The following is a 26,737-nucleotide window of genomic DNA, read 5'->3' as shown; positions in this document are numbered from 1 at the left end:
ATGCTGTGTTCTTTTGAGATCTAGAGTTGGTCAAGAAAATTGTTTCCTAAATTATAATTGATCCTCTAATTTTTTCATTGGTGCCTAATAATTATAAATAATGGTGGGTTTCATTGTGGCATATTCGTTCTTACACATAACACAATTTAATTTCATTCCCCAATATTTCCCTTTACCCTTCCCCTGATGGTCTTCCTCTACCCTGAGAGTCTTCCTTCTGCTTTCATGACATCCTTTTTATTTATTTACTTTTCCTCTAGCTTGAACATATAGGAAAAAACATTCAGTACTTACCTTTCTGAACTTAGCTTGTTTCACTTCAGATTCATGCATTTTTCTTGCAAATGACATGATTTCTTTCCTATGTATGGCCAAAAGTAACTCCATTGTGTATCTATACCATGTTTTCTTTACCCAGTCATCTGTTGATGGACACCTAGGCTGGTTCTGTCACTAGCTGGCTGTGAATGGTGCTGTGATAAACATGGGTACGCATGTATCACTGAAGTATGCTGACTCTTCCTCTTCTGGATCAGTCTAAGGAGTGGGATAGCTGGGTTATATGGTGTTCCTCTAATTTTTGCCATTTTATGTCAAGTCCCAATTTTTATTCTTTTCGGTGAGGCCACAGGTTTTTTGGTATTTAAATCTCGAATAAATCACCTGGGGACATGTTTGCATTTGCAGTGTTTCCCTTCTAGGTGGGACAGCCACCAGACAGAGGGGCTTTCTGGGATGCATCCGGTCTCTGCAGTTGAACGGGATGGCCCTGGATCTGGAAGAAAGGGCCATGGTGACTCCCGGGGTGCAGCCTGGGTGTCGAGGACATTGTGGCAGCTACGGAAAGTTATGTCGCAATGGAGGGAAGTGCAGGGAGAAGCCCAGTGGGTTCTTCTGTGACTGCTCTTCCTCTGCCTACACCGGGCCATTCTGTTCCCACGGTAAGTATGACATTAGACACTCTGACCAGAAAATTTATCCTTTATGAATAAAACGTCCGTTGGTTCTGTTCTGGGTGGCCATTCAAAACAAAAATATTTCCACTTCTGAATTTCTTTTGCAAAGTATCTATTGAATGCTAATCATATTTCATCCCTTAGATATTTGACTTGGTTCTTGAAAAACGAGCCTCTATTACTGATAAATTCACAAATAGTCGCCTCTAGGTATCTTCAAGTGTTAGCTACTCAGTCTGCTATTTTCTTTTTTCTATCTCATTTTGATGCTCTTAAAGAATAAGCCTGTCAGCAACTGGCCCATAGGGCAGTTCTCTGTTCTAAAATCATTAAATGCTGTATTATTATTTATGACCAAGATGTTCAGCAATGCAAGAAAATATAGAAAGCTTTATTTTTATTTTTGTTTGCTTTGGCCAAACAAATACTTTCTGTTACATATTGATGTACAACAAAATAGAGACACTCAGGCATTTTATTGTAAGATATGATGAATATCTGCTGGTAAAATAAAATAACTATATTTTGCATCTTCTGTTATTAACTGATAACTTGTCATGGAAGAAGAAAAGTACCAGCTATCATATTAAGTGTTCTGGATAGACTTCTTTGAATACACAAACATTTATTTTACTTGCATAGTTTGTCATAGAAAACTGACCTCCAATTAATTTAAATTCAATTACTTTGTTTAAGTGTCTCTGGGCTACTGAACATTTTTCTGAAGAAGGCTAACAGAAATTGGCTCCAAATCAAAGCAACTCCTGATTTGCAGAGAAAGCATTGGGATCAGTTAATGAAAGTTGGCAAAAGTACATCTTTCAAGGCATCTGCTTTTATCAAGAATAAGCTGTAATTTAAAAATTGACTTGTGATCATAATGACACAGTGCTGGTATCACTCTAGGAGGCTTTTACATTTAGTGCTCAGCCCCTTCTTCCTAAGAACTGGTCTCCATTTTCTAGATTTAGTTTCCAGTTTGTGTTGCTAGGTGCAATCAGAAATGTTACTTGGCACACACACACACACACACACACACACACACTCTGTATTGAATATGAAAGGTGCCCTGAAATGCCAAAGAAATCAAGGTGCTGCTATAAGACCCAGTCAGCATCATCTACACACATATCCAACAAACAGCCCTGCATAGCGCTAGAAAGAAGCAAGTTCAGGATTCTTTCTCCCAGCATCCTCTTCTTTGGCATGCATATATATTTGTGTGTATGTGTGTGTGTAAATTTGAGACTAGTGTGTCCTAACTACAAAATAATAAATAGGAGTTAAAATTAAAATAAGAAAGTGGATGTTCAAGGAACTGAAGACAGGCAACCCGGTTTCTGTCTGAACTCAGAGGAAGAGACACTAAGCTTTCAGTTCTAAAGTTATGTTAATGAATTAATTATGTGTCATCCTAACATAAAGCCATTTTAAGGGCCATTATGAGAGTCCTGTTCAGTGACTGTGTTATTCTCATTTGATGCTGTTTCTTCTATCTGCAGAATTCATTATTTAAAAATATTAAGATATCAATTAACATAACTAAAACAAGATGCTTGTACTTAAATGCTTTAACATAAAAAACGCATGTCATTTCAGAGATTTCTGCATATTTTGGATCTGGCTCATCTGTGATTTACAATTTTCAAGAAAATTATTCCTTAAGTAAAAACTCCAGCTCCCACGCTGCTTCATTTCATGGTGATATGAAGCTGAGCAGAGAAATGATCAAATTCAGCTTCCGAACAACACGGGCACCCAGCTTACTGCTTTATATGAGCTCCTTCTACAAAGAATACCTTTCAGTTATCATTGCCAAAAATGGTGAGTGCTGTTTAGATGAGAGAAAGAAAATTGAATGAGGACTTGAGGGCAATAATATGAATCATTCCTGGGTTCTTGCTTCTCAAACTACACCCAGAGAACAAAGAGTATACCTATGTTGTATTCTAATGTTGCGTTTTCAGACTACTGGCTTTTTAAAGAAACTTAATCTAAAGGGATTATTTAAAATAATTAAAATGCTTTTTTCTTTTTATAATTTTGATAATTTTACATATGCAATATAAAATATTTAGTTTATTCATATAAAATGTTTATTATATTTCTTTATTGCTAGAAGTTTTTTACTTTTTATAATACTGACATGACTATTGGTATTGGTTTTGCAGTTCATTTGAAAATAAAATATCTCCTTGGACATGACAAATATTTCCTTCTAATCAAAGTAAATAAGTATTAATGGAGTATTAATCAACCAGCATTATGCAGAAGAAAATGCCCACAAGATGACCTGTCGGTTCTAATAATAGGCAATGAAATAGGGGAACCTTGGTGTGTCCATGTAGGGTCATAGTATGTGGATCAGGAAATATGTTTGTAACATAAGCCTTGTCACAGAAAACCACTCACTGTTATTTTTTCTACCTTATATTTGGATTAAAGATGAGAATTTTAGAAATACGTTTTCTTGGTGAGAAAACAAACATATAAATATGTGAATATGTTATTTCAACAAAATCAAATATGACCCAAGAGCACTGAACACCACAGTAAAAATATATTATTGTTCAGTAAGTATATTTACCCTGACTGTATGGTTTTAGCTTGCAGCTTATGTATACATTAGGACATTCTCATTGTTAAATTGGAAGGCATCCTATGAAATAAATTAATTGAAAGCTCTGTAGGCAATTAATATTAAGTCTAATGGTAAATTTAGTTTAAAATCATTCATTTTACCCTAATTCCATTCCAGAGTCTGTGACCATGATCATTTGGAAATATTCTTCATTTTTATTAAAAATATGTTTTCTTGTAATAATTCAGTTAGTTAACTGTCTTTCAGTAGTGTGAGATATATATTTTAAATATAAGATTATATAAAAAGAATGTCATTGTAGTAGTCCATAATAGTTTTACATTTCAGAGAGACTTAGTCTTATTTTCCTTTGCTTAAATTAGAGACTAGTGCTGAAGGGATTTGCATATGCTTAATCTCAAAATTGACTTCTAGGGATGAAAATTAACGATTTGCAGGCAAGAAAAGGCATATGAACAAAATACTGTGGTTTTACTTAGAAACTGACTTTTAGGAATTAACTTTAGAGGGTACACCCAAATGAACGATTGTGAATCTCTCCCTGAATATGAATAAACAGCAGCAATACAAGGATTATGAGTTTTCATAGATTTTTAAATGCAATTTTTACTAAAAATATAACTTTTTTTCTGCTTTAGGAAGTTTGCAGATAAGGTACAAGCTAAATAGATATCAGGAACCTGATGTTGTTAACTTTGATTTTAAAAGCATGGCTGATGGGCAACTTCACCACGTAAAGATTAACAGAGAAGAAGGAGTGGTCTTTGTAGAGGTAATATAGAAAATCCATCAGAAGCCACAGTTGCCATATGAGTCCCCAGCATGGAACACCTGTTGCAGAAATTTGATCATGAATAAAATAAACAATGGTCCTCTACAGATCATAGACAGACCATCAAATGTGGTCAGTTTTTTAAGCAATAAAATTCTGTCCAAAGTATTATTAATATCTGATTCATAAAATTCCCAACTTTCCTACCTGGCTTTACCCAGGCTGGTAGGGAAATGGTGTCTTAGTTTACTGTAGTGTAGGGACATCAGTACTTCAAGGAAACCGTTTACTTACGGGGTGGGTATAAAGCTAATAATCATTCTAAACAGAAAATGAATATAGGACCATAATATATTTTGAAAAAGAATGTGAGTCCCAACAGAGAAACTGGAATTATTCATTTCAACAGATTTTGAAGAAAAGCACTAATTTTTCAGCCCTTGATATAGAAGAAAATGTCTTATATAGGACTCCAGTCAAAATACCAAGCTTTGAGGTGAAAAATATCTTGTCCCTTTTGATTGGTTTCACCAATCTTGGATTCCTCAGACAGTGGAGAAAAAACTAAAGCCATCTAAACAGGGTGGAAGGTGGATACATGGTACCTGAGTGTAGTATAGAAAATCATATCCACCTTTTTAAACAGTTAAGACTTTTAAATATTTTTTCGAAACCTTTAGGGCTGAACTTAGAATTGCTTGTTTCATCATTTTCTTTTCTCTTTCTTTTCTTCCTGTTCTTCTCTCAACAAAACAACATCCATTTGAATATGTGCACCTCATATGACCATTTTGTAGATTGATGAGAATACAAGGAGACAGGTCCTCCTGGCGTCAGGCACAGAATTCAGTGCCATCAAGTCTCTGGTACTGGGCAGGATCTTAGGTAAGTGAGAGAAACAACCTCCTCCTAGTGGTGATCCATGGCCCTGGGTCAGAAGAGTCTCCTCACACCCGCTCAAGCACACACACAGTTCATCATGTCTAAAGAAGACTGGCCTTATTTTAATTATGAATTGAGTGGTGATGATCATGACAGAGTCATATACAATGGTGCATTGGGGATCCCTGTGGGATGGAAAGCATCCTCCTCTGAGAGGAAGGTCCCTTGGTCTCTGTCACTCCAGCAGAAGAAAACACCAATTTTGTTCTCACACGTCAAAAATGTCAAATGAAGGTAGAAATAAGAAAGTCTGTGTCAATCAGCTGCCAAGTGTACAAACCTTCATCTAATGATAAAACTAGGTTAAGGTCTAAGAGAAATGGAAGGAGAAAGCAATGGTTTTCCTTCCAGGGAGCAATAGGTTTTAGGTGGTGCTTGGCTCTTGTTTGCCTAGCTGCAACCTCATTGTTGCCAGTCATTCCCACCTAAACTCAGGCTAAGTGGCTTATCATGCTTGTTCATCACCATTATTACTTCTGATAACATCTCTGGAGTAGAAACATACAATTTCCATTTTAACATTAAAACATGCATGCGTTGTTAATACTTGCCAACAGGAAATGAATTAGAAATAGGGAAATCAACTTTAAAAGAGATTCTATTTTTAGTAATAAATTATAGAGTATTGATATTTCACATAATTTGATAGTGGGGAGTGGCTTCTTATAGATCGGTTTTCATTCCTAGTCTGATACTTGACACTAACTTGGAATATTTTATCCAAGATAGTAAATGAAATCTTTTTATTTTTTGACCTTTTCAGTTATTTGTACCTCTATTATTCATTCCTTATGTTCCCTGTACATAGTTTCAGAGTCTTGAGAATGTTTGATTAAACCTATGGGTGAATGATCAAAATATTGGCCCTCGAGAAGGTTAATAGCTAAGTTTATAAATATTTATAGGCTTTCAAGTAGTATGATAAGTATCAAAATTATGTGCTCTTTTTTCTCCAAACAGGGGAAATATCATGAATTATACGTCTTTGTAGTAGGCCACAGTGGACATAAAAGATATGTGTGTAGAACCACTTAGTTATTTGGAAGCTTAACCGAAAAATTCCAAGTGTCTCACAGTGTTAATTACATAAATCCAACTACTTAAGATTGACATTTATATCATTTGCTCTATGGATGCATGCATAGTCAATAGCACATTTGGCATGAAATGGTGATATTTTGTAGCTTTAAAATTGATTCAAATCCTGGTCCCTGATGTCTAATTAGTGAATAAGACAATATGCACTTTCAGGCTGAGCACATGATTAGTAGTTTGAAACTAAGTTTCACACATATAGAAGCAATGGCTAGGCCCTCAGTTAAAAACAGGAGGGAAAATATTTACTTATTTCATGTTTGGCCTTGGGAAATATTGATATCTATTTCAGGCCACTGTAGAGGTAAGGACACTGGCCTCTATGAATTGGCTATTTAAGTTTGAACATATACCTAAGATGTTTCTAGACATCATTTTTCCCTAATGATAGAGGGTTTTATTCCACTTATAACTTTGGCGTGGCACAGGAGGCAAAAGGGAATTTTAAGAAGAATGAAATCCTGTCATTTGCAGCAAAATGAATAGAACTGGAGGTCATTAAGCTAAGTGACAGATGCTGCATATTCTCTTTTACACATGGAGGCTGGAAAGAGTCAACCTGAAGACAGAACAGACAGTAAGAAGGTGGGCAGCACTGGGGGAGGGGAGGAAGAGGGACGTGGGCGAAGCTTCCAGAGCGCAGTTCATGGAAGGAGTGGGTTCAAGTGTTGCACAGTGGGGTGGGGGATGGGGGGGTTCCATAGTTCTCAATAGCCTGTCGTACATTTCATGAAGAACCAGAAGAGAGATGCTCCCGGACTCCAAACATGGAGAAATGACGAGGAGCTGAAAATGCTAATTAGTCTCATCAGTGCACGTGGTGAACAGGTATTGACATATCACACTGTATGCCATAAATATATACAATTATTACATGTAAATAAAAATACATTTTCTGTTGGAACAACAACAACAAAAAAACCTAAACAGACAAACAAGCAGCAACAACAAACCCCAATAGCCTTAGCTGTGGGGTGTGTCTTCCTCCCTCAGTCTCTCTGCTCTCGGGGAGCTGGCTGGGAAGGAATGAGAGTCCTGGAGGGTCCTAGGATGAGGCAAAGCTGAAGGATCAGAGGCTCCATCCTCTGTCGCAGTCCCTGTCTGAAATCCTCTTTGTTGAGCATCAGGCTCACAGAAGGCTCTGCTTGTGATTCTGTTCTCCATTAAGTCTACGTGCCCATATCTATTGTCATTCATAGAATTAAAAGCATGTGTAACTGGTAGTGTAGAGGGGTCCCCATCCACCAAACTCCACATTACCAGAATGGATGCTATCAATGAGTGGAAGTGTGAGCTGATACTGCATTCACGATATCAAGATGGCACATTAATTAAGTAGGTTTTATGTGCAAAATATACCATGAACTGTGGCAGAAAGTAATGAAAATAACCACATAAATAAAACAACTCCTGATCTCAAGAGCTCTTCAGTCTAGCAGGCACTGAAATGAGGCATGTACCTAACATGTATAATATAGGACAGATGGTTCTAGTAGTTATGGCTCATGTTGACAGATCATGTTTTTATCTTCAAATTTAATGCCAGAGTTACTGATAAATTATTTTTTTTGGAGTAGAAATTTGTTAAATATATTATAAAATAATTATAAAACTGTTCTACATCCTGTGAGGACTGTGTTAGCTAAGTGGTACAATGACATTTAATGTGTTTCCTTTTTTGCCAGTGAATATGGAAGGTTGGTATGGAATCAAAGATGTTAATGTTTTCATTCAAGTTGCATATTATTCAAATGCATATCACTCATGTTGGAAAATAAGATTAAAGTCCAAATTGAGCAATGAAATTTATAGTCTGAATCAATTCATTCTCCCAAAAGTATAAGTGATAATTTATTTAATGTGTGCCTAAGGTGTGGATCATGAGGAAGACTAATCGTTTGTAATTCAAAGGAGACTAATAACTTATGGTCAAATTTTGCCTGTTATATGAATTCATTATCAGTGTTACAGATTATATTATTATATTTTAGTATAACATATTAATTTATAGTAAAATAGATCAACAGGATGGTTAAAAAGTGAAGCTATTAATTTTTCAAAGAACATTACCCTGTTTTGAAGTTACCTGTTGGATCCTCTGAGCATCAACTGCCAAGACGGAGATTATGTGGAGAATTTTATTAAGGGGACACTTACATATGAGAAAACAGGGAGGGAGGTGATTAAGGCTCTCTCTACAGGTAAAGGAGAGAGGGAGGAGGGAGGGTCAGATCAAAGGGTGCTCACCCACTGTGTGGTCTAAAAGAGATTTAGCAAAGTCTTTGGGAGTCCATGTGTCAAAATCAGTCATGTTCCCGAGGAATAAAGATCCCTTAGCATTGCTGCTGAGGTCAGCCATTGTTGGGAACAACTGGGAGTCCAAGCTCCAGTTAAGTTTCAGAGCCTAACAGCTGGGATCTTCTACCTGGAGATCTTTGAGGCATGCTTCTGTGGTCCCACCCTTATCAAGTGTGGTTTTCACTTCTGTAAGGCCATTGGGCTCATAGATTCATCTATTGATTCAGCACATACTTTGTTATCACCGGTGTGTGTTCAGAGACTACCACTAAATAAGGCAAACCTTACCCCTGTTCTTATGGAACTTGTAGTGGGCACTCAATCATTGTATAGCAACATGTTCCTATGTGTCTAATAAACTATAACGTACCCCGATATTGCTTCAGATAACACAATCCAAATTCACCTTCCAAAATTATCATATATTGACTGACATACCTCTATTTTTGAAAAATAATTTTTAGATATTTCTTCTGGGGGCGGGCTGGGGATTGAACTTAGGGGGCCTTGACCACTGAGCCACATCCCCAGCCCTATTTTTATTTTATTTATAGACAGGTCTCACTGAGTTGCTTAGGGCCTCACTCTTGCTGAGAGTGGCTTTAAACTTGCGATCCTCCTGCCTCAGCTTCCTGAGTTGCTGGGATTACAGGTGTGTGCCATTGCATCTGGCTAGATATTTCTTTTAAGGGAGCAGAATATAAGTTGACCTTTTTGGGGGTGGTGAGTTGTACTTTGCTAGACTACATTTTCTTTTTTTAAAAAAATTGGTTCTTTTTAGTTATACATGACAGTAGCATCCATTTTGACATAATAATACAAGCACAGAATATATCTTTTTCTAGTTTAGTCCCCAATAACGCTTCTTCCCCTTCCTTCTTATGACCCCCCCACTCCTTTTCCTCTATTGATCTTTCTGCCATTTACTTGTAGTTGTTTTTAAAAATTAATTTATTGTGTATGTCCATGATAGTGAGATTCACTGTGGAATATTTCATATATATACATAGGAAAATTATGTCAGGTTCCATTCCACTGACTTTCCTTTTCCCATTCCCCCTCCTTTTCTTTCATTTCCCTTTGTCTACTCCACTGAACTTCTATTCTCCCCCCGCCCTCCCCCCTCATTGTGGTTAGCTTCCACATATCAGAAAACATTGGACCTTTAGTTTTAGGGATTTGGCTTATTTCACTTAGCATGATAGTCTCCAGATGCATCCATTTACCAGCAAATAACAAAGTCATTTTTTCTTATGGCTGAGTAATATTCAATTGTGTATATATATACCACATTTTCTTTATCCATTCATCTGTTGAAGGGCACCTAGTTTGGCTGCATAGCTTGGCTATTGTGAATTGAGCTGCTATAAACATTGATGTGGCTGCATCACTGTAGTATGCTGATTTTTGACTCCTTTGGATATGCACTGAGGAGTGGGATAACTGGGTCAAATGGTGGTTCCATTCCTAATTTTTTGAGGAACCTCCATACTGCTTTCAGGAGTGGTTGTACCAGTTTGCAGTCTCCCTAACAATGTATGAGTGTACCTTTTTTGCACATCTGTGCCAACATTTATTGTTACTTGTATTCTTGATGATTGCTATTCTGACTGGAGTGAGATGAAATACATTTTCAACAAAAGCCTTAAAGGTTTGTCCATTCATGTTTTTGCAGGTGGAAACTCCAAAACAAAAGGAAGTACTTGTCTTCCCTTTACTTTCCCTAGTACTCATTTCTTAAACTTAGGAAGAAATATGGGGATAATTTTGGATTATGGTCACTGTTAAACATTACTGGCAGATATCGACCAAGATGAATGAATTTAATAAATCATTATCTAATGGTTTATGATAATATGGTGTTTTGTCAGCATTTTGCAGCTGTGACCAACACACCCGACAAGAACAATTTTAGATGAGGAACAGTTTATGTGGGGCTCATGCTTTTGGAGGTCTCAGTTTATAAATGGCCAACTCTTGCTTTGGGACTGAGGTGAGGCAGAACATTGTGGTGGAAAGGTGTGGAGGAGGAAAGCAGCTCAGGACATGGAACCAAGAAGCAGGGACTGTTCCCTTCACTGTGGGCAAAATATAAACCCAAAGGTATGCCCTCTGAAACCCGCCTCCTCCAGTGCAGCCTACCTGCCTACAGTTACCACCCAGTTAGTACCAATCAGGGGATTAATGGACTCATTGGATTAAGGCTTTCCTAACCCAATCATTTCACCTCTGAGCTGTCTTGCATTGTCTCACACATGAGTTTTTTGGGGACAGCTATTGTCTAAACCATAACAGATGGCAACTATTTCTAACTCCGTATTGCACTTAAAACATAGGACTCAATGACTTTGGTCATAATAGTTTATTGATAGTTCAGAGCTGTGGTGGAAGACCCAGGGTTTAGCCACGCAGCTCACTTCAGGTAATACCATCATTGAGTGACGACATTCACTTTTCACATTTGTAATTCACTGTGAAATTAAGCTCTGAGTTATGTGCCTGGATAATTGTAAATGTTAGAATAGTTGCATGATTTGTTTAAATAAAAACTGGACGATGGCCTCTCCCATTCTGCACTATGGCTTTTGTATATTCAATGTGATGACTCACAGTTATCATTTCTCTTGTCTGAGTCTGAAGAGCCAAGAAGTAACCCAGATTCCTGGAGAGGAGATTTGGGTCAGATCTAAACAGAGTGTACAGTCAGCAAAGAGCACCAGTTTACCAGTGTCCTCTGAAAAGTTTTAAGAGCACCTTCCAGTGAACAGGAATCCTTTATAAGGATTAAAACTTGCTTTAACACCTAGAGCTGAAGAGAAAAGGTGACCCAGATACCTTAAGGATGCTGATTTCGTAAATATATTGTGAAATGACTCCCAGGATAATGGATCAATTATTTTCAAAGCAAATTTTTAATAGAGAAGAAAAACAAGAAATCAATTTTGAAATCTTTTTAAAAGTTAACAGATGCATTGCTTTTGCTTTTTTGATAACTGAACTGTCATAGATGATCTTAAATGCATAGTATAACTTCAAACTTGTGACAACTTTGGTCTATTGCAAAGTGTCATTCATGTCATTTCAGACTGGTCCTAGTTAGAAACTCTCAAAATACCTTTTTTTGTAATCATGATAGATGAACATAGATCAGAAGTGACATCTTCCAAACCCAAAGAACATTCATGATGCCAAAAGAAACATATTACTCAATTTTAATTGCAGAGCAAATGATAAAGTAAAAATTGTGATTTTTTTTTTTTTTTGTCAGAGACACACAGTCCCTCTGGGGTGGCAGGTATCTCCTCTGGTGATGGCACATTCTCTTGCTCTCACTTGGCAGTCAAGCATACTGAAACACGAACTCTGCTCACATTTCAACAAATACCAATGATAAAAGCAAAAGTCATTAATCCCAACTAGCATCTTTCAGGTGCCAAATCTAAAAATCTACATGCAATGATAAAAGGAGAATGATTTTTTAAAATCAAGAGGAGAAAAGGATTGTTGATGAATTATTAACATACTTAAAATGTACCTGCACTAGGAATAAGTAAGAAATAAAACCACAGCGAGGCACTTAGGCTAATGTGTAAGTGAATTTACTAAGGACTAGCGGTGGGTGGAGGAGAGAGGAAGATATTGACTAGGGTGAAGGTGTGGATAACAACCTTTAAGGGGGAGAGCGGGTACCCGATGATTCAGTGTGATGATAATCCCAGACTAGTCAGAATAAGAGCTCTGAGATTAGAATTCTGCCTGTGTTGTCTGTTCAGTGTAATGGAGCCACAGAGATGATTTCCATGTCGTCATAGCACAATTCGACATTGTTACCAAAAAATTACCTCCCACTCCATATCTGTTAGTCCTGCGTGTTAAGTGATTGAAGTTAAAAAATTGTTATAGTTTAAACTCATAGGTAAAACTAAGTCCTAGGGGATGGAGAGGGAGCAATTCTTTGCATTCTCTCTTCCTTGCACAAAGGCAATGAGCCTGATTTCATTTCTTTATTAAGTATGTTCTTCATAATTTCATAAATTCCAATGTCAAAGTGAGTGATTTATCAGCGAATTCCCTTAAGATAAATATTTATGGGAAAATTGTATGAAACACATTTCCCTAAGATGGAATTTGACCAAAGGAAATATGCAAGTATAAATTGTTCTGTTAATTCCTTAGACTTTTATGGGGTTACATTTCTACCACATGAAAAAAAAAATCCTAATTAAGATAATTATGTGATCTTAAAGTGGCATAAAACCTCTCATGGGAAAATGTGCCCATGTTTGGAATAATTCTATCATTTAACCCATTGCGAAAATGAGTGTTCAAAGGCTGAGCGAAGTTCACAGTTGCTGCTTGTTATTTTTTACATCAAGAGCGGGTGCAAGAGTCTTGACCGCAGGAGCCTGTTGGTATTTGGCAGTGGTGGCGGGAAAAACCAGGTCGCATCCAACCAGCGGGATGTCTGGTTCACCAAAATTAACAGGCTGTGTTACACTTGCCTTTTGTATCCAAAACGCATTGTAAAATTAAGTCCTGAGTTCTGTTCAGGGCTTGATATTTATGTGAGAAGGATTTTCGAACAGCCGGAGGACCGTTCTTGCTGGTTCTGAGCAGTAGCTGTGGATACTCAGAAGCGATGACCCATCGGGATCATTTATCTCCTTCGAGCCTGAGGAGCCAGGAAGTGCCCTCAGATTTCTGCAGTGGTCATTTAGGCCAGATGTAAATAAAGTGTGTGGTCTGAGGGAAGAGAATGTCTCCTCCCTCTCCCCAGGAGAGCTTTAGGAACACTCTTCAATCTCAAGGATATTTTAAGAACAACCATCTTCGAAGCCAAGGGGCACATAAGAAAGTTTAATTAGATTTCTTAAGGTCTCTGTGATTTAGCACACACCTTGTCAAATGATACTTAAGATGAGACAGATCGTGCTCAGAGCCAAAGAGAAGTACAGGTGAGTGTGAGATAGTGACCTGAAAATAACTTGTGTATTAATTAGGTTTTCAAGTTTATATCACCAAGCAGTGTGTTTGGCAGACAAATATCTTTTCATGATGGACTTCTCTTTTATCTGCATAGTATTTGTTGTATGCTTTGCCATTTTATTTTCCCGCTAACTCTTTTCTGGTGGAGTCTTGTTGTAATTGCATGCAAGGTAATAGAGCACAGCTAGGTTCCAGCCCTGGCTCTTTCTTTGATTCATTGCACCATTTTCTGGAAAGTCTTCCTTAACTTTATCTTTATGGGTTGAAGACATGGAGAATCTTTTCTAACATGGTTCCTTTTCATAGGTTTGGCATCTTAAATGACTTATCTCTGTTTTCTGAGTTTTTATATTAAAAAAAATTTTTTTTTTGGTTATGGGGGGTGTCCCTAGAAATTTTATAAAGCACTGCTTGTAATTGTTCTTACATTTACTGTCATATCTTTCCAGAAACAGTCCTTGCTCTTTGATAGAAAGGCACTCTATCAAATTCTAATTTCTTGGTACTCCATTTTTCTTGTAGACCTTTTTACACAAGTGCAAGTCTTTTCCTTTGTTGGCATAGACAATTGAGGCTTATTTTTTAATAGGCAAGACCATCCAAGAATCTGAGTCACTTAAGGGGTTAGAAACATTCAAAACACAGTGGTCTTATCAGGATTGCTGGATAGAGATATTTCTCCTTAATGTCTTCCTCTACCTTCTCTTTTCTAGCCCTTTTTACTCCATTTCAGGAGTCAGATAACAGGAAAGATGTATATTTTTGCTCATTAGCTCTGTTAGTATAATTATCAAGCTGATAGATGGTGCTCTGTATTTCTAGGGCCAGCCTTGCTTATGAGCATTTTAGGGGTAGAGCTATTTATTTTGCTTGGATTCAGTTCTGGGAAGAGGGCAGCTAAGTCCCTTACAGTTTTCCTCCACTCTCAGTTCTGTTTCCACCCACCCATGGCCCAGAGGCCAGGAGTCACTGGTCCTGTCCAGCAGGAGGGGTGAGTCTGGAGAGTGCCAGAGAGGGAGCTGTCCTGGGACTCCCTACCTTCTGGGATGGAGTGTCTGGGGACCAGCGTAGAGAAATCTCAAGGAGAGAATTTGAATTGTGGGCATCCTGGGGAATGCTCGTTTTACAGAGATTCCTGGATCCCTTGGTGAAAGTCCAGAATTAGAAGACAGATTTGCCAGTTTCTCTGTTTCCCAAGGAGCTGAGGATGAGCTGAGCTTTGGGTCGGGTTCTTTCCATTCCAGTGTTGGGTGAGGAGAAGAGTCTCCGAGGTCCTCTGGAGCCCTCACACTGCAGTACAGAGGGCCACAGGCTGCTACACTGTCTGTTCTCTGTGTTTCAGCCATCTAATGCAGGAAGTAACTGAGCACCAGCAAATGGGTTTAAAACAAACCTCCTACTTAATGGAGTTCAACGTCAACAAAAGGGGAGGAAAAAGCAAAGCAACCAGAAAGATTCCCTATCAAGGTAGAGGAGAGCATGCCAGCATGAAGGGAATGTAGTAAGAGCAAGTTAAGGACGGTGTAGCAAAGCACCAAAAAGAACCAGAGGAACTAAAAAATAGGATTTCCCCAAACTAAAATATTCAACTGGAAAGAATGCTCTTGATTAACTTCTGAATTCATTACCTGGAAGATCAAAGAAGTGAAAAGCATTTGACCCACACAGAAAGAATCCCTAAATAATAGAAACTTAGAAATAAAATAGATTTGGAGAATGTACAGAGACTTCATATAAATGATTGGCATTCCAGAAGGATCAAAAGGGGAGTGTGCACAATCTAGGAAATGCTCTAGGCTCAGTAAAAACCATGGATGCAGACTGAAAGACCGTACCATGTTCTCTACAGAACAGTGAGAACAAACCCACAACTAGGAGCAATCCAATAAACATGACAAAATCATAAGGAATCTTACGAATTTTGAACAAAGGAATAATAGAGCCAGGAGATGTGGTGGTAATATCCATATAGTACCAGGAAAATAGGACTGTGAAGAGAGTCATCCTTAAAATAAACACACAAAGAAATAACCTAATCCATCAAGATAATTTCCTGTTTCAGGTTCCCTCCATCACTTGGGCCAGTTTATTTTCTTCACAACATTATCGCTCTTGGAAATTCTCAATCTGTTTCTGTTTCTATGCTTATTATCTGTCCTCTCCCCTAAAATGCAAGACACCTGAATTGCAGGGAATTTGTCTCCTGTCTTTAACTCTGAAAATAGTAAATGCTAGCTCACTGTCAAGTTTTAAAAGTTTAAGTTTCAAGTTTTAGGGGTTTAAGTTTTTGCGTGATAATTTCTAAATGGTAAGATGTGTTCAATTTGTAAATATGATGTTTTAAAATAGGCCTCATGTCATATTTTTAGGGAAGTGAATTTTGACTGTTTACATTTTTTTCATCTCAAAAGGTAAGATTATTTTAAAAGCCTACAGAAATATTATTCAACACTTGAGCCTCGTAGAAGAAATGTGGAAAATGTTATCCCGATGATGTTATATTTTCTTTTCATTTTTCGTTAAAGTTAAAAAAATGCCATCTTTCTCTAGAATATGTGTAAGTTTGAATATGCCCTTGTTCTTCCACATTGATGTGTGCTGGTTCCAGGACCCCTGTGGATACCAGGGTCCACAGATACGCAAGTGCCTTTGAAGACAGTGGCTCAGTGTTTTCATATGACCTCCGTCCATCTCCCATGTACTTGAAGTCATCTCTAGGTGACTCGCTACCTAACACAGTGTAAATGCTCTGCAGACAGTCATGATACTCTATTGTTTAGGGAATAGTGACAAGGAACACCAAGGGTCTGTGCGAGTTTAATATAGTCACTGTTTTTTAAACAAGTATTTTTTAATCTGAGGCTGGTTTAGCCTGTGGATGTGGAACCCACAGGCACAGAGGGTTGACTGTGCACCCAATCAAATGAGCAGCTTCCATAAACTGGACTATTATTTCTTTGGTTCTATTCACATGATGCCCCCATGAAATAACATGGATGCTGTGTATGGAGGGCCAATCACAAGCTTCAAAAGCTCACAGTTTTGTATGTGATTCGCAGTGACATTCCCTCAGGGTTATCCTTATTTAGGGAGACAGGAGAGCCAAGGTGGTGGTGGGGGGTCAGACATGACCTCCAGAAGTAGATCACGTGGGCCTATTACCTGTGTTCGCACCTTTCCTTCAGTCTTTATCACAGGAGCTAGATACCTGAAGCCTTTTCACAACTGGTGTTGAGATTTCCCAGGTTAATGAACACACATTTTTTCAGTATGCCTAATTAAGAATGATAGGGCGATCTCTCTGGAAATGATTAAAGCCCCCAACAGGAAAGAGATGCAGTCGCACTAATCTTCAGTTTTCCTTCTACAGAGAACGATTCTCATAATACCAAACATTTCATCAGTGTTTTTGTCATGAGGTATAAAATCTGAATGGAAAATGGTACCAAAAGAAAATGTTCTTCAAAAACCTAGATACAGCAAGAAAAGAAAGTCTCAGTCTGAGTTAGGATGCCCAGGGTTACTTAAAAATTAGCATTAATCCCAGTGACTCGGGAGGCTGAGGCAGGAGGATCGCGAATTCAAAATCAGCCTCAGCAGGTTAGTGAGACCTTAAGCAACCGAATGAGACCCTGTCTCTAAATAAAACATTAGAAAGGGTTGGGGAATGTGGCTCAGTGATTAAGTGTCCCTGGGTTCAATCCCTGGTCCCAGAAACTAACAAAACCCTAAACAAAACAAAACAAAACCAAAAATCCTAGCTTAGTTTCTTTTTGAAGTCAAAAAGAAACCCAAAACGAAAGGAAGTCAGACACTGTGGAAAATACAAGATCAAAAAAGGTATTAGAAAAAAAGAAGAAGAAGAAGAAAAAAAAAAAGGAATTAGCATCTGAACCATAAAGTGGTTCATAAACCAAAGAGGGTGTGGTTTGCTGCCCAACAGTCCTGGGGTTCAGCGCCCAGTGCCAGTGAGTGTTGAAAGACAGACAAATTGTTAACATTCTGGATCCAGGTGTCACATCTGTATGATCAGAATAAAATACTCATGTGGCTACTGTAAAATTAAAATAATAGCATGCAAATCTCCCAGAACAGTGCCCAGCACATAATACATACCCAATAAATACTTACTAAGTGTTACTTACTAAGTAATTGTTATTTTTTTGAAAGAAAGACAAAATGCAAATATTGTCTGTGTTCACATATGTGCAAGGTACGGGAGAGTAATCCTGCTGTTTTATGATCATAGTGGGTGGATGAATGTGTGGTAGTCTGATAACATTTGAATCTTTCCAACTCTGCAATAAATTCCCTTTGTTTAGATTTTATGCTTGCAAAACAGCTGGTATGTATGATACATTGTTAGCTGTCAGATTATGAATTAATATTCCAGCATTTAAGTCAATCTCTGTTCTACAACAGTCCAATATTAAACTTTCATTAATGTGGGAGGAGGGGTTATCTATCTATGGAGGACACAAATGTATTTCTGTCTAAGTAACAGGCTGTCATTAAAACAGAGAAAGGGCAATGAGGTATGAATGTTTTCAGGGCTGCACCTAATTAAGGAGACAGCCCAGTAACTCTGGAGTCTGGCTTCTACCACATGATAGCATCGGTCTCCTGGCATGTTTGGGTGGGATCAGCAAGTATCCAGCTGGACCACACTGGCAGACTGGGCAGCTGGTAAGGGTACTCCCAAGGCCAGCTTTCCCTCTAGCTTCTGCTATGACCATGGGTTAAATCTCGAAAGCTGAAGGGAAGTAATTTCTAAATCCAGGACACCTCTTGGCATTGACTGCAAGTCCTCTCATAAATACATTTTAATGATGTTTTTAAATTTGAAATATTATGACCTCTCATTAATTCATAACCTGACCCCTTCTTATGGAGCCTTTCATAATTTCCAGAGAATTTGCTGGATCATTCTTAATTAGCCAGACTTACAAATTGTTTTTCTCTCCACACTCGTTGTGGGAAGACTTAACAGATCTCATTCTTTTGTTACAGACGGAGGACAAAGACATTTTAGTAGCTGTGTATTTAATGCTATTTCATTAACAGACCCAGAATATTCATCTTCTGTGTCATTGTCCATTTTCCCTGTTCACTGTCGTTAATGTCACGATGTTTCTTTGGTGTTACAGAACACAGTGACATAGACCAGGAGACAGCACTGGCTGGTGCACAGGGCTTCACGGGCTGCCTGTCTGCAGTGCAGCTCAATCACATGGCCCCTCTGAAGGCCGCCCTGCACCCCAGCCACCCGGCCCCCGTCACCGTTACGGGGCACGTGACTGAGTCCAGCTGTGTGGCTCCCGCTGGCACCGATGCCACCTCGAGGGAAAGGACGCACTCATTTGCAGGTGACTTAAGACTCTTCCCCTACCCAGTCACAAGCCCAGCTGTGTCCCTGGGGTTTGGGAAACTTCTGATTTTGTCATTTTGCTTGGTTTTCAAGATGGGCTTCTTGAAAGGCGTTTCGTTTGTTTAATGTTCCATTCTCTGTCGCATTTCTTTTCTGCATTCTTAATTTCTTATTCGTTACAATTGACGTCGTTTAAGTTAAAAATTCACGTAGATCCCACCGCCCCTCTAGCATTCTGACCTGATTTAACACATTTGTGAATTTTTCAAAACTTGTTTCTTGTACTGAGTGATGTCACCCCTGACCCTTTCTGTATTTTAACTGCAGATCATTCTGGAACAAAGGATGACAGAGAACCCCTCACTCATGCAATCAAAAGTGACTCTGCAGTAATTGGAGGTAATGGGACGTACGGATGAGCACTTCCTTGGTTCTTACTGTCATTCCTAATCATGGGGACTACGTAGAAGCTCTCTATGAAGGATCCACACACATCCCAAGCGCCAGGCACTGTCAGGAAGAACATGGGATGGGCACTGTTTGTGCCAGATTGTCTTTTAGATTCTTTCTGAACTCTTGGCTTCCTTGGAAACTTTCAGTCTAAATAATTGACAATTTCATTGAAGTGTCACACTCAAAGAACAGTTGCAAAATGGTAATAATGAATGTTATTGAGCTTGAACGTGGCCGACTGCAAGCCCTCAGGGATTCTGAATATATCTGAGTGTGTCATTTTTCTTTGGCTTTTTAGATATATCACTGTTTCCGCCAAGGTTCGTGTAAAAAGTAGGAAAACCAACGTTAAAAGCACATATCTGGTGTTGCCTTCATTATTAATACTTAGTCCATTTGGATCTAATTTTTACACCCCTGGCTGTCTCAACTTGAGTTTTCTTCTAGTAGTTAGAATTTTATTTAGAAGGGAAAGTACTGGTCAAGTGTTTCAGAGGGGCTGTTTGCATAGTGTAGCTGCTTCTATTGATGGAGATTTCACCTCAGTTGCATTTTTATCACATACTCGCTCAATGGACTAAAAGTGGTTAGCAATTTTAAATTAAAGAATTAACAGAAAAAACTTTTAAAGTATATCTCCCTGGTAATGTGACAGCATATTCTCTGAGATATAATTTATTCAGAACCAACTCCAAAAATAAACCTTTTTTCTTCTTGATTAATGCTCTTAAGAATGTTATTAATCAGATTATTGAAATGTTAAGTGGTTTAGCTTTTCTCCGCAGTCTGAATGTGATATGGACATACAGAAGTAAATATGCCCTTGCATGGCCACATGATGTGATTATTCATATATATGAGCAACTTACCAGGCTTTATTAATACTTAATCCATTTGGATCTAATTTTTACGCCCATAGCTATCTAGACTTGAGTTTTCTTCTAGTAGTTAGGATTTTATTTAGAAGGGAAAGTACTGGTCAAGTGTTTCTGACCATTGCTATTTCTGTTTATTTTTCTTTTTCTAAAATTGATAATGTGTAAATTAAAGATACATAAAGTAGAACTCCCATTTGACCACTTGGCAAGCCAAATTTTTTTTGAATAATAGTTAAAATAATCTGTAGTTAATCATTATAATAGTATGTGTAAGAGAAGTACATTATACAATAAAAACTCACTTAAACCTACGGGATTTACAATGTGCTCAACATTTAAAAACAGGATTCCCCCTAGTCAAATTATCTCAGTCTTATAATAGCACTCTTTCCATACATTTACTTAAAATAGATAGAGGTAACTATAGACACTGCGATAGAAATAAGTGTAGGGCACTGTAGCGTCCAGCCAATGTTAGAACAAGTCCTTAACCTTTAGACTGTCATTATTGCTTTGGGTAAAGGTCATTTATAAGATTTACAGAGTTCAGGAGGAGATGTGCTGTAATTCCTTGTATTGCCATTCAACAACAAAAATAAGTTACAATTCACCTGTGAAATTCTCACTTAGCTCAAACGCATAGGGCAGAGAAAGACAATATGGAAGGGTTGCCCTTCAGTGGTTCGCCAGGGTCCATGGAACCAGTTCTCAACTTTGCAGGGACTGAGCTGCAGAAATAGAGCAACTGGTTGTGGCCATCTAAGCTCAAAGGCCTCATCTGGACCACGTGCAGTTTAGCTGCTAAATCACCGCGTATCCTCCTCCAGGGTGTCACCGCATCTGGAAGCTTTGCTGTACAATTTCTGCCTGTTGTCTAGTTATCATAAATTGCACCCACTCCGTAACTACATTTATCCACTTAAGCATTTTCTAGACTGGCTAATCCCCCCGTGCTCTACATCTTAGATGGTTCTTCTCTTCATTTCCAAAAAATAAAAATAAAAAAAAATAAGAATAAATAAGGTGGGTAGTAGTATAAGATGGGAGAATTGATTATTAAAACATCTAAAGTGGTAACCCAGAAGCTGTGGAGTTTTTTTGGTTAGACTCCCTAGATGTGAATAGACAAGATTTAGAGGGACAGAAAGCTGATGATTCCTCATGAGAACAGTCCCACACAGTGCTTTGGATACAACATCATAGAACATAGCAGTTGGCCATATTTTATAGAGAATATTGTATTTATTTATTTATTTATTTATTGTCCCTTTTAGTATAACAGGTGAGATCAAGGGTTTTTTTGGGTACAGTAAAACCTGACATAAAACTTACCCCAAATTAAAAGAGATAAAACAGTTCAGAGACCATCCGTGATTTCACTGCCTGGATGCCCCATCTGGGCCAATGTAATAGCAACATTTACTCTATAATTGCAGTGGGTTGCTTTCTGCAACACATTCCATTGAAATTATTCAAATCTCTCTCCTTAAGGCAAAGGTTTTTAAATCAGATGAAGAAAGATTTATAGCAACTCCACTGATTGTTTTCCTGAGATGAAAACGATGAATAACAAATTAGTATTATGATTAAAATTATTCTTTATCAATATAATTAGTAATAATGAAAATAACCATACCTATTAGTAAGCTATTCAGATTTCATGTACATAAGTCTGTTACCACATTTGTATTATATTAATTGCAACCTTTCTCAGGTAAGGCTGACCTAGGCAAAAATTGGCTTACTAATATTATGATCGACCATGGAGAATATGGTTAGTAAACCATATGCTTTGGAGTCTACTGTGACTGACAAGAAACTGTGCATCTCTGACTTGAATCTATTATAGTTGCATGCACCTACTTTATATTAGAATGGAGTCTTAATTCTTCAATTTGAGATTTGATATGCATTGCTATTTTCCTATACCTATTTTTGTCTGGAAAAACCTGCATTAGTTGATAACTTCCACTCTTCTGATCTCATCAGAAGAGTCTTTAGATATGAAGAAACTCTGAAACTCATGGTGATGGATAAAAGTTTTCTAAATTCTTGTTTTTTTAATGAAAGTGTGAATTGTATTGTTAGCAATATACACTATCAGTGATAGATCAACTTCATTTTAGAGAAAATTTCCACCAGATATGCATATCTGAACAACCAGAGTTTGTCTGTTGGTTGTTCTTTGAATAAAAGTGGTGCTACATGAAGCAAAGAGCAACTTGTTCAGTTCACAAATCAGCCATCCACACAGTGCAGTGTTTTCTTGGTGATAGCCCATCATCCTCAGAGCACCCCTGAAGAGCATTGTGTATATTTCCCATTTCAAAAAACAAAATGTTGAAAAGACTTGTAGGCAAGGGTGGAGATTCAGCACACTGAGTAGCATTTACTGCTTCATCAATTTCATCCTTGCACACATCTGGCTTTTGATTGGTAGTGCGAAGTCTTCTATATAATAAATTGAATGACTATTATTACATTTGGGCGTCCACACCTTCATTTGCACTAAGTACCAGGGATTTGATCTAGTTTCATTTTATACTGTCAGTGGAAATTTCAACACTGTGAAAAAGTCATCTTAGAATAATCCTGAAATTACCTTTTATACTTTGGACTCCTCCCTCCAAAGTATCCTGGTGTTTTAGTCAGTTTTTTCTCTGCTGTGACTGAAAGGATCTGACCAGCACAATTGTAGAGGAAGAGGAGTTTATTTGAGGGCTCACGGTTTCAGAGGTCTCAATCCATAGACAGCTGACTCCATTCCTCAGGGTTTGAGGTGAGGCAGAACATCATGGTGGAAAAGTGTGGCAGAGGGAAGCAGCTCACATCATCAGGAAGCAAAGAGAGAGAGAGTGTGTCTCCACTCTCCAGATACAAAATATATACCCCAAAGACACACCCCAATGCCCACCTCCTCCAGCCATACCTACTGCTTCAGTTACCACTCAGTTAATCCCTATCAGGGGATTAATTTACTGATTGGGTTAAGACTCTCACAATCCAATCATTTCTCCACTGAACCTTCTTGCATTGTCCCACATGTGAGCTTTTGGGGGACACCTCACATCCAAACCATAATACCTAGGGACCCCCAGGGGTTCACAGATCACACTGTGAGGACTACAGACTTCATGCGATACCAGGTTGATAACCACAAGCATAGTGAAGAATTGTAGTGCTTTAAAGTTTTGTTTAGAATGAGAAGTTTCAAAAAAATCAAGATTCCTTACATAGAAGTAATTTAATATATTTTTTATATTCAAATCTATGTTTATTAGCAGTTCGGGAGGCTGAGGCAGGAGGATCATGAATTCAAAGCCAGCCTCAGCGATGGCAAGGCACTAAGCAACTCAGTGAGACCCTGTCTCTATACTAAAAAGGGCTGGAAATGTGGCTCAGTGGTCAAGTGCCCCTGAGTTCAATCCCTGGTACCTTCCCCCTCAAAGAAAGGATTACTCATATACATAACCTATTCCTTTATCCAACTGTATAACTTCACATATTTAATTATAAAAACTTTGAACTCTCTTACTATTTACTACTATTATATAATTTCAGAATAATTCAAACCTTTCCTTAGGAAGTGGCCACATGGTCTTAGAGTTACTTAGGTAAGACTTTGTGTTAAATACAAATGCACTAAGTGGATCCAACATGATGTGCATTCTGAAGTGGAGGTGAATCCACAAGGTTGGTGGAACTCAGAAGTAAACTCAATCTATTGTGATACTGCTTGAATCAGAAATGCCTGAAAGTTTTCTCGCTTCCAATTTATATGAGCAGAGGCCTGATTTAAGTGGCAAATAATATTCTTAGGACTTATTAAGCAATGACGTCAACAGAGTTTCTTTCCTGACTTTTCACTTCTTTTCCCCTCTCTTTCTAGGTTTGATAGCGGTTGTGATCTTTATCTTGCTCTGCATCGCTGCCATAGCTGTGCGCATTTATCAGCAGAAAAGGTTATACAAGAGAAACGAGGCGAAAAGGTCAGAGAACGTGGAGAGCGCCCAGGACGTGTTGAAAAGCGAGCTTAATATACAAAACACAGTCAATGAAAGTCAGAAAGAGTACTTCTTCTGATGGAATGGCAGCTGCCACCTCCTGATAATTAGGATGGTCTATTCCAATAGCCAGGGGCTCTCGATGGACAAGAACTGTTCTTACATGAATGTACAGGCGATGGATTTGCAGCACTACACTCTGGCCACATCCAGGCTCTGGAGGGCTCCAGGAGACCTCCCCCAGCGACAAGCTTCCCGTAGCCGTCATCCTATGTAGCGAGGACCTAGATCCTGCTGTTAACTTTCAACCGTTTCTGATATGATCTAAAACAAGCTGAACTTGCTTCATGACTACGGTTTTTAAATGGGAAAACCGTAGCCCCGGTCTCTTTCCCTCTGTAATGCATAAGTTTCATTAGAGGTCACAAAGAAATCTGAACTGCCATGACCTTGCTTTGTTTGAGAACATGCTGCGTTTGCTTTTGTCCTCCCGTGATGTTGTTCATAGACCTGGAAATGCTTCTGAGATCCTCTTTGGCTGGTGTTTGCATCTTCAGTGGCCAAAAGTATATAAAGCCCCTTTGCCTTTCTCTGTGTTACATTCACTACATCAATAGTCCTGAGAAAAGTTCTGTTGTCCCGTTGCTTGTCCGTATTGCTTTTTCTATTTGACTCAATGATTTTGAATCCATTTGGTTTTGAGTGTCAGACTTTCTCTCTGAACATACAGTTCATATGTAAAAAGACTCAAAGAACAGTGCTTGTCAGAATGTGGTGCATCACCTTTAGGGGTTTTCTATTTAATTCGTTGTCATTGTTTACTGGTGACAGTAGTTAAGACCCCGATAAATTCCGATTTCCCAAAGAATGTAAACTGTTTTCAATGAAACTTGTTGATAGAAAGAATTATTAACACAGCAAAAAAAAAAAAAAAAAAAAAAAAAAAATTTTTTTAATTGCAACTGTAATACCTCGAAGGAAATCTATGACTATTTTCCCCAGACCTTTTGTCAGTTTTTGGTAGGTTTATCTTTCTTGTTTTTTTTTTTCCTAAAGTTTCTCACCAGTGTTTCTTTAATCTCCCATGACTATATTCCATAAAACATTATTAGAGAGAAATTGAAGCTTAATGCTGCATTCTACTTTCTAACGCATACACCCCTTCAGGCATAAATTTTGCTGTGTGCTGACCTCTAGTATGTAGTTTTTGAAATATGAGCTGTGACTGTGCCCCCTTTTCTGCACAATCAGTAGACTAATTACAGGATGTCCACTCTCATGGGGGGAGAGTGTATTGAATGATCTATGCTAAACTGTTATTCTAGTCCCTTCTTATCTAGGGTGACAGTTAATTTCTCAACAAGAATCCATATAACCCACTGACGAGACCATTCTGACAAGAGAGTATACATGCACTAGGAGATCAAAGAATTACCAATAACCCGAGAGAACTGTTACAGTAGTTAATTTTGAGGCCATGTAACCAAGATGCTAGCCTGGAACTGTCTTTGAATTCCATAAGCCAACTAAATAATAAAGGCACTTTGCTTTCCATGCTCCCACTTTCAAGTGCCTCCCAAGAGAAAATTAGATTCTTTAGTTTGTGTATACCGTACGTTTGGAAATCTGTAAACTCACCGTCACCTTATTTTCCGTGTTTTCTTTGTTAACTCTTCTTGGAAACCTGCGCGTCTTTTCTCATAGCATATATCCATATGGATGTTTCTGTAAATGCCTGACTGAATCTTAAGGACTTGAATCAACATAGTAGTTTGTGAAGGACCTGTATTGGTAAATGGCATACTTATTTTTCCCCTTTAAACTAGAGGTACTGTGGTGGTAAAGGAAGGGTTTAATGTAGCAATGGTGGTATTTGATGCCAAGAAGAATGCAGTCAGCATCAGAGCTTTGAATCTTTTCTGAGTGTTTGTTTTATTTAGTAACAGTATTAACCTTGCCAGGAGCTGGAATGTGGACAGGTTTATAAATGGTGAAGCCACATAGTCCTCTGTGGTCTGCGCTGCTAGCAACTGCAACCTTAAGGCGTTGCTACATTGTATGCCAACAAAATGCATTGATATGTTGTATGCCATGATTTGATTTCCTGATTTGTAATCAATTCCTTCTTTTTTTCTTAATAAAATGCATTTTTGAAATAAAATGCAGAATATATTTTAAGAGATGTTGTATAAAATTTAAAACTAGGGAATTATACTGGATTTTTCCCCTTAAAACAGGAAAAAGAGGTGTAGATGTTTGCTTTCTATTTTAGAGTGTGTGTTTAATCCTTTGATAGATTTTGAGATTATTGTGAATCATTAGCAAATACAGTTATCATGTGTTTTTCCATTTAAATGGACCAAACAAAAAATGAAAGACAAGA

At 38.0% G+C, this 26,737-nt stretch overlaps 1 protein-coding gene across 2 annotated transcripts in view; it reads left to right on the top strand.

Annotated features, from left to right (window-relative positions):
• Cntnap4 (contactin associated protein family member 4) overlaps window positions 1-26,524 on the top strand; it is a 241,960-nt gene extending 215,436 nt beyond the window's left edge. For both annotated transcript variants that reach the window (XM_047529627.1, XM_047529628.1), the window contains 7 exons: window positions 702-941; window positions 2,556-2,780; window positions 4,197-4,330; window positions 5,128-5,215; window positions 18,799-19,017; window positions 19,347-19,418; window positions 24,240-26,524. In XM_047529627.1, coding sequence (XP_047385583.1) covers window positions 702-941; window positions 2,556-2,780; window positions 4,197-4,330; window positions 5,128-5,215; window positions 18,799-19,017; window positions 19,347-19,418; window positions 24,240-24,433 — 1,172 coding nt within the window. In that variant the 3' untranslated portion in view covers window positions 24,434-26,524. The remainder of the gene's footprint in view (window positions 1-701; window positions 942-2,555; window positions 2,781-4,196; window positions 4,331-5,127; window positions 5,216-18,798; window positions 19,018-19,346; window positions 19,419-24,239) is intronic.
• Window positions 26,525-26,737: the final 213 nt, after the last annotated feature.

This window comes from Sciurus carolinensis, chromosome 16 (genome assembly GCF_902686445.1).
Source record: "Sciurus carolinensis chromosome 16, mSciCar1.2, whole genome shotgun sequence".
Classification (NCBI taxonomy): Eukaryota; Metazoa; Chordata; class Mammalia; order Rodentia; family Sciuridae; genus Sciurus; species Sciurus carolinensis.
This window is presented reverse-complemented; position numbering and strand designations above follow the sequence as displayed.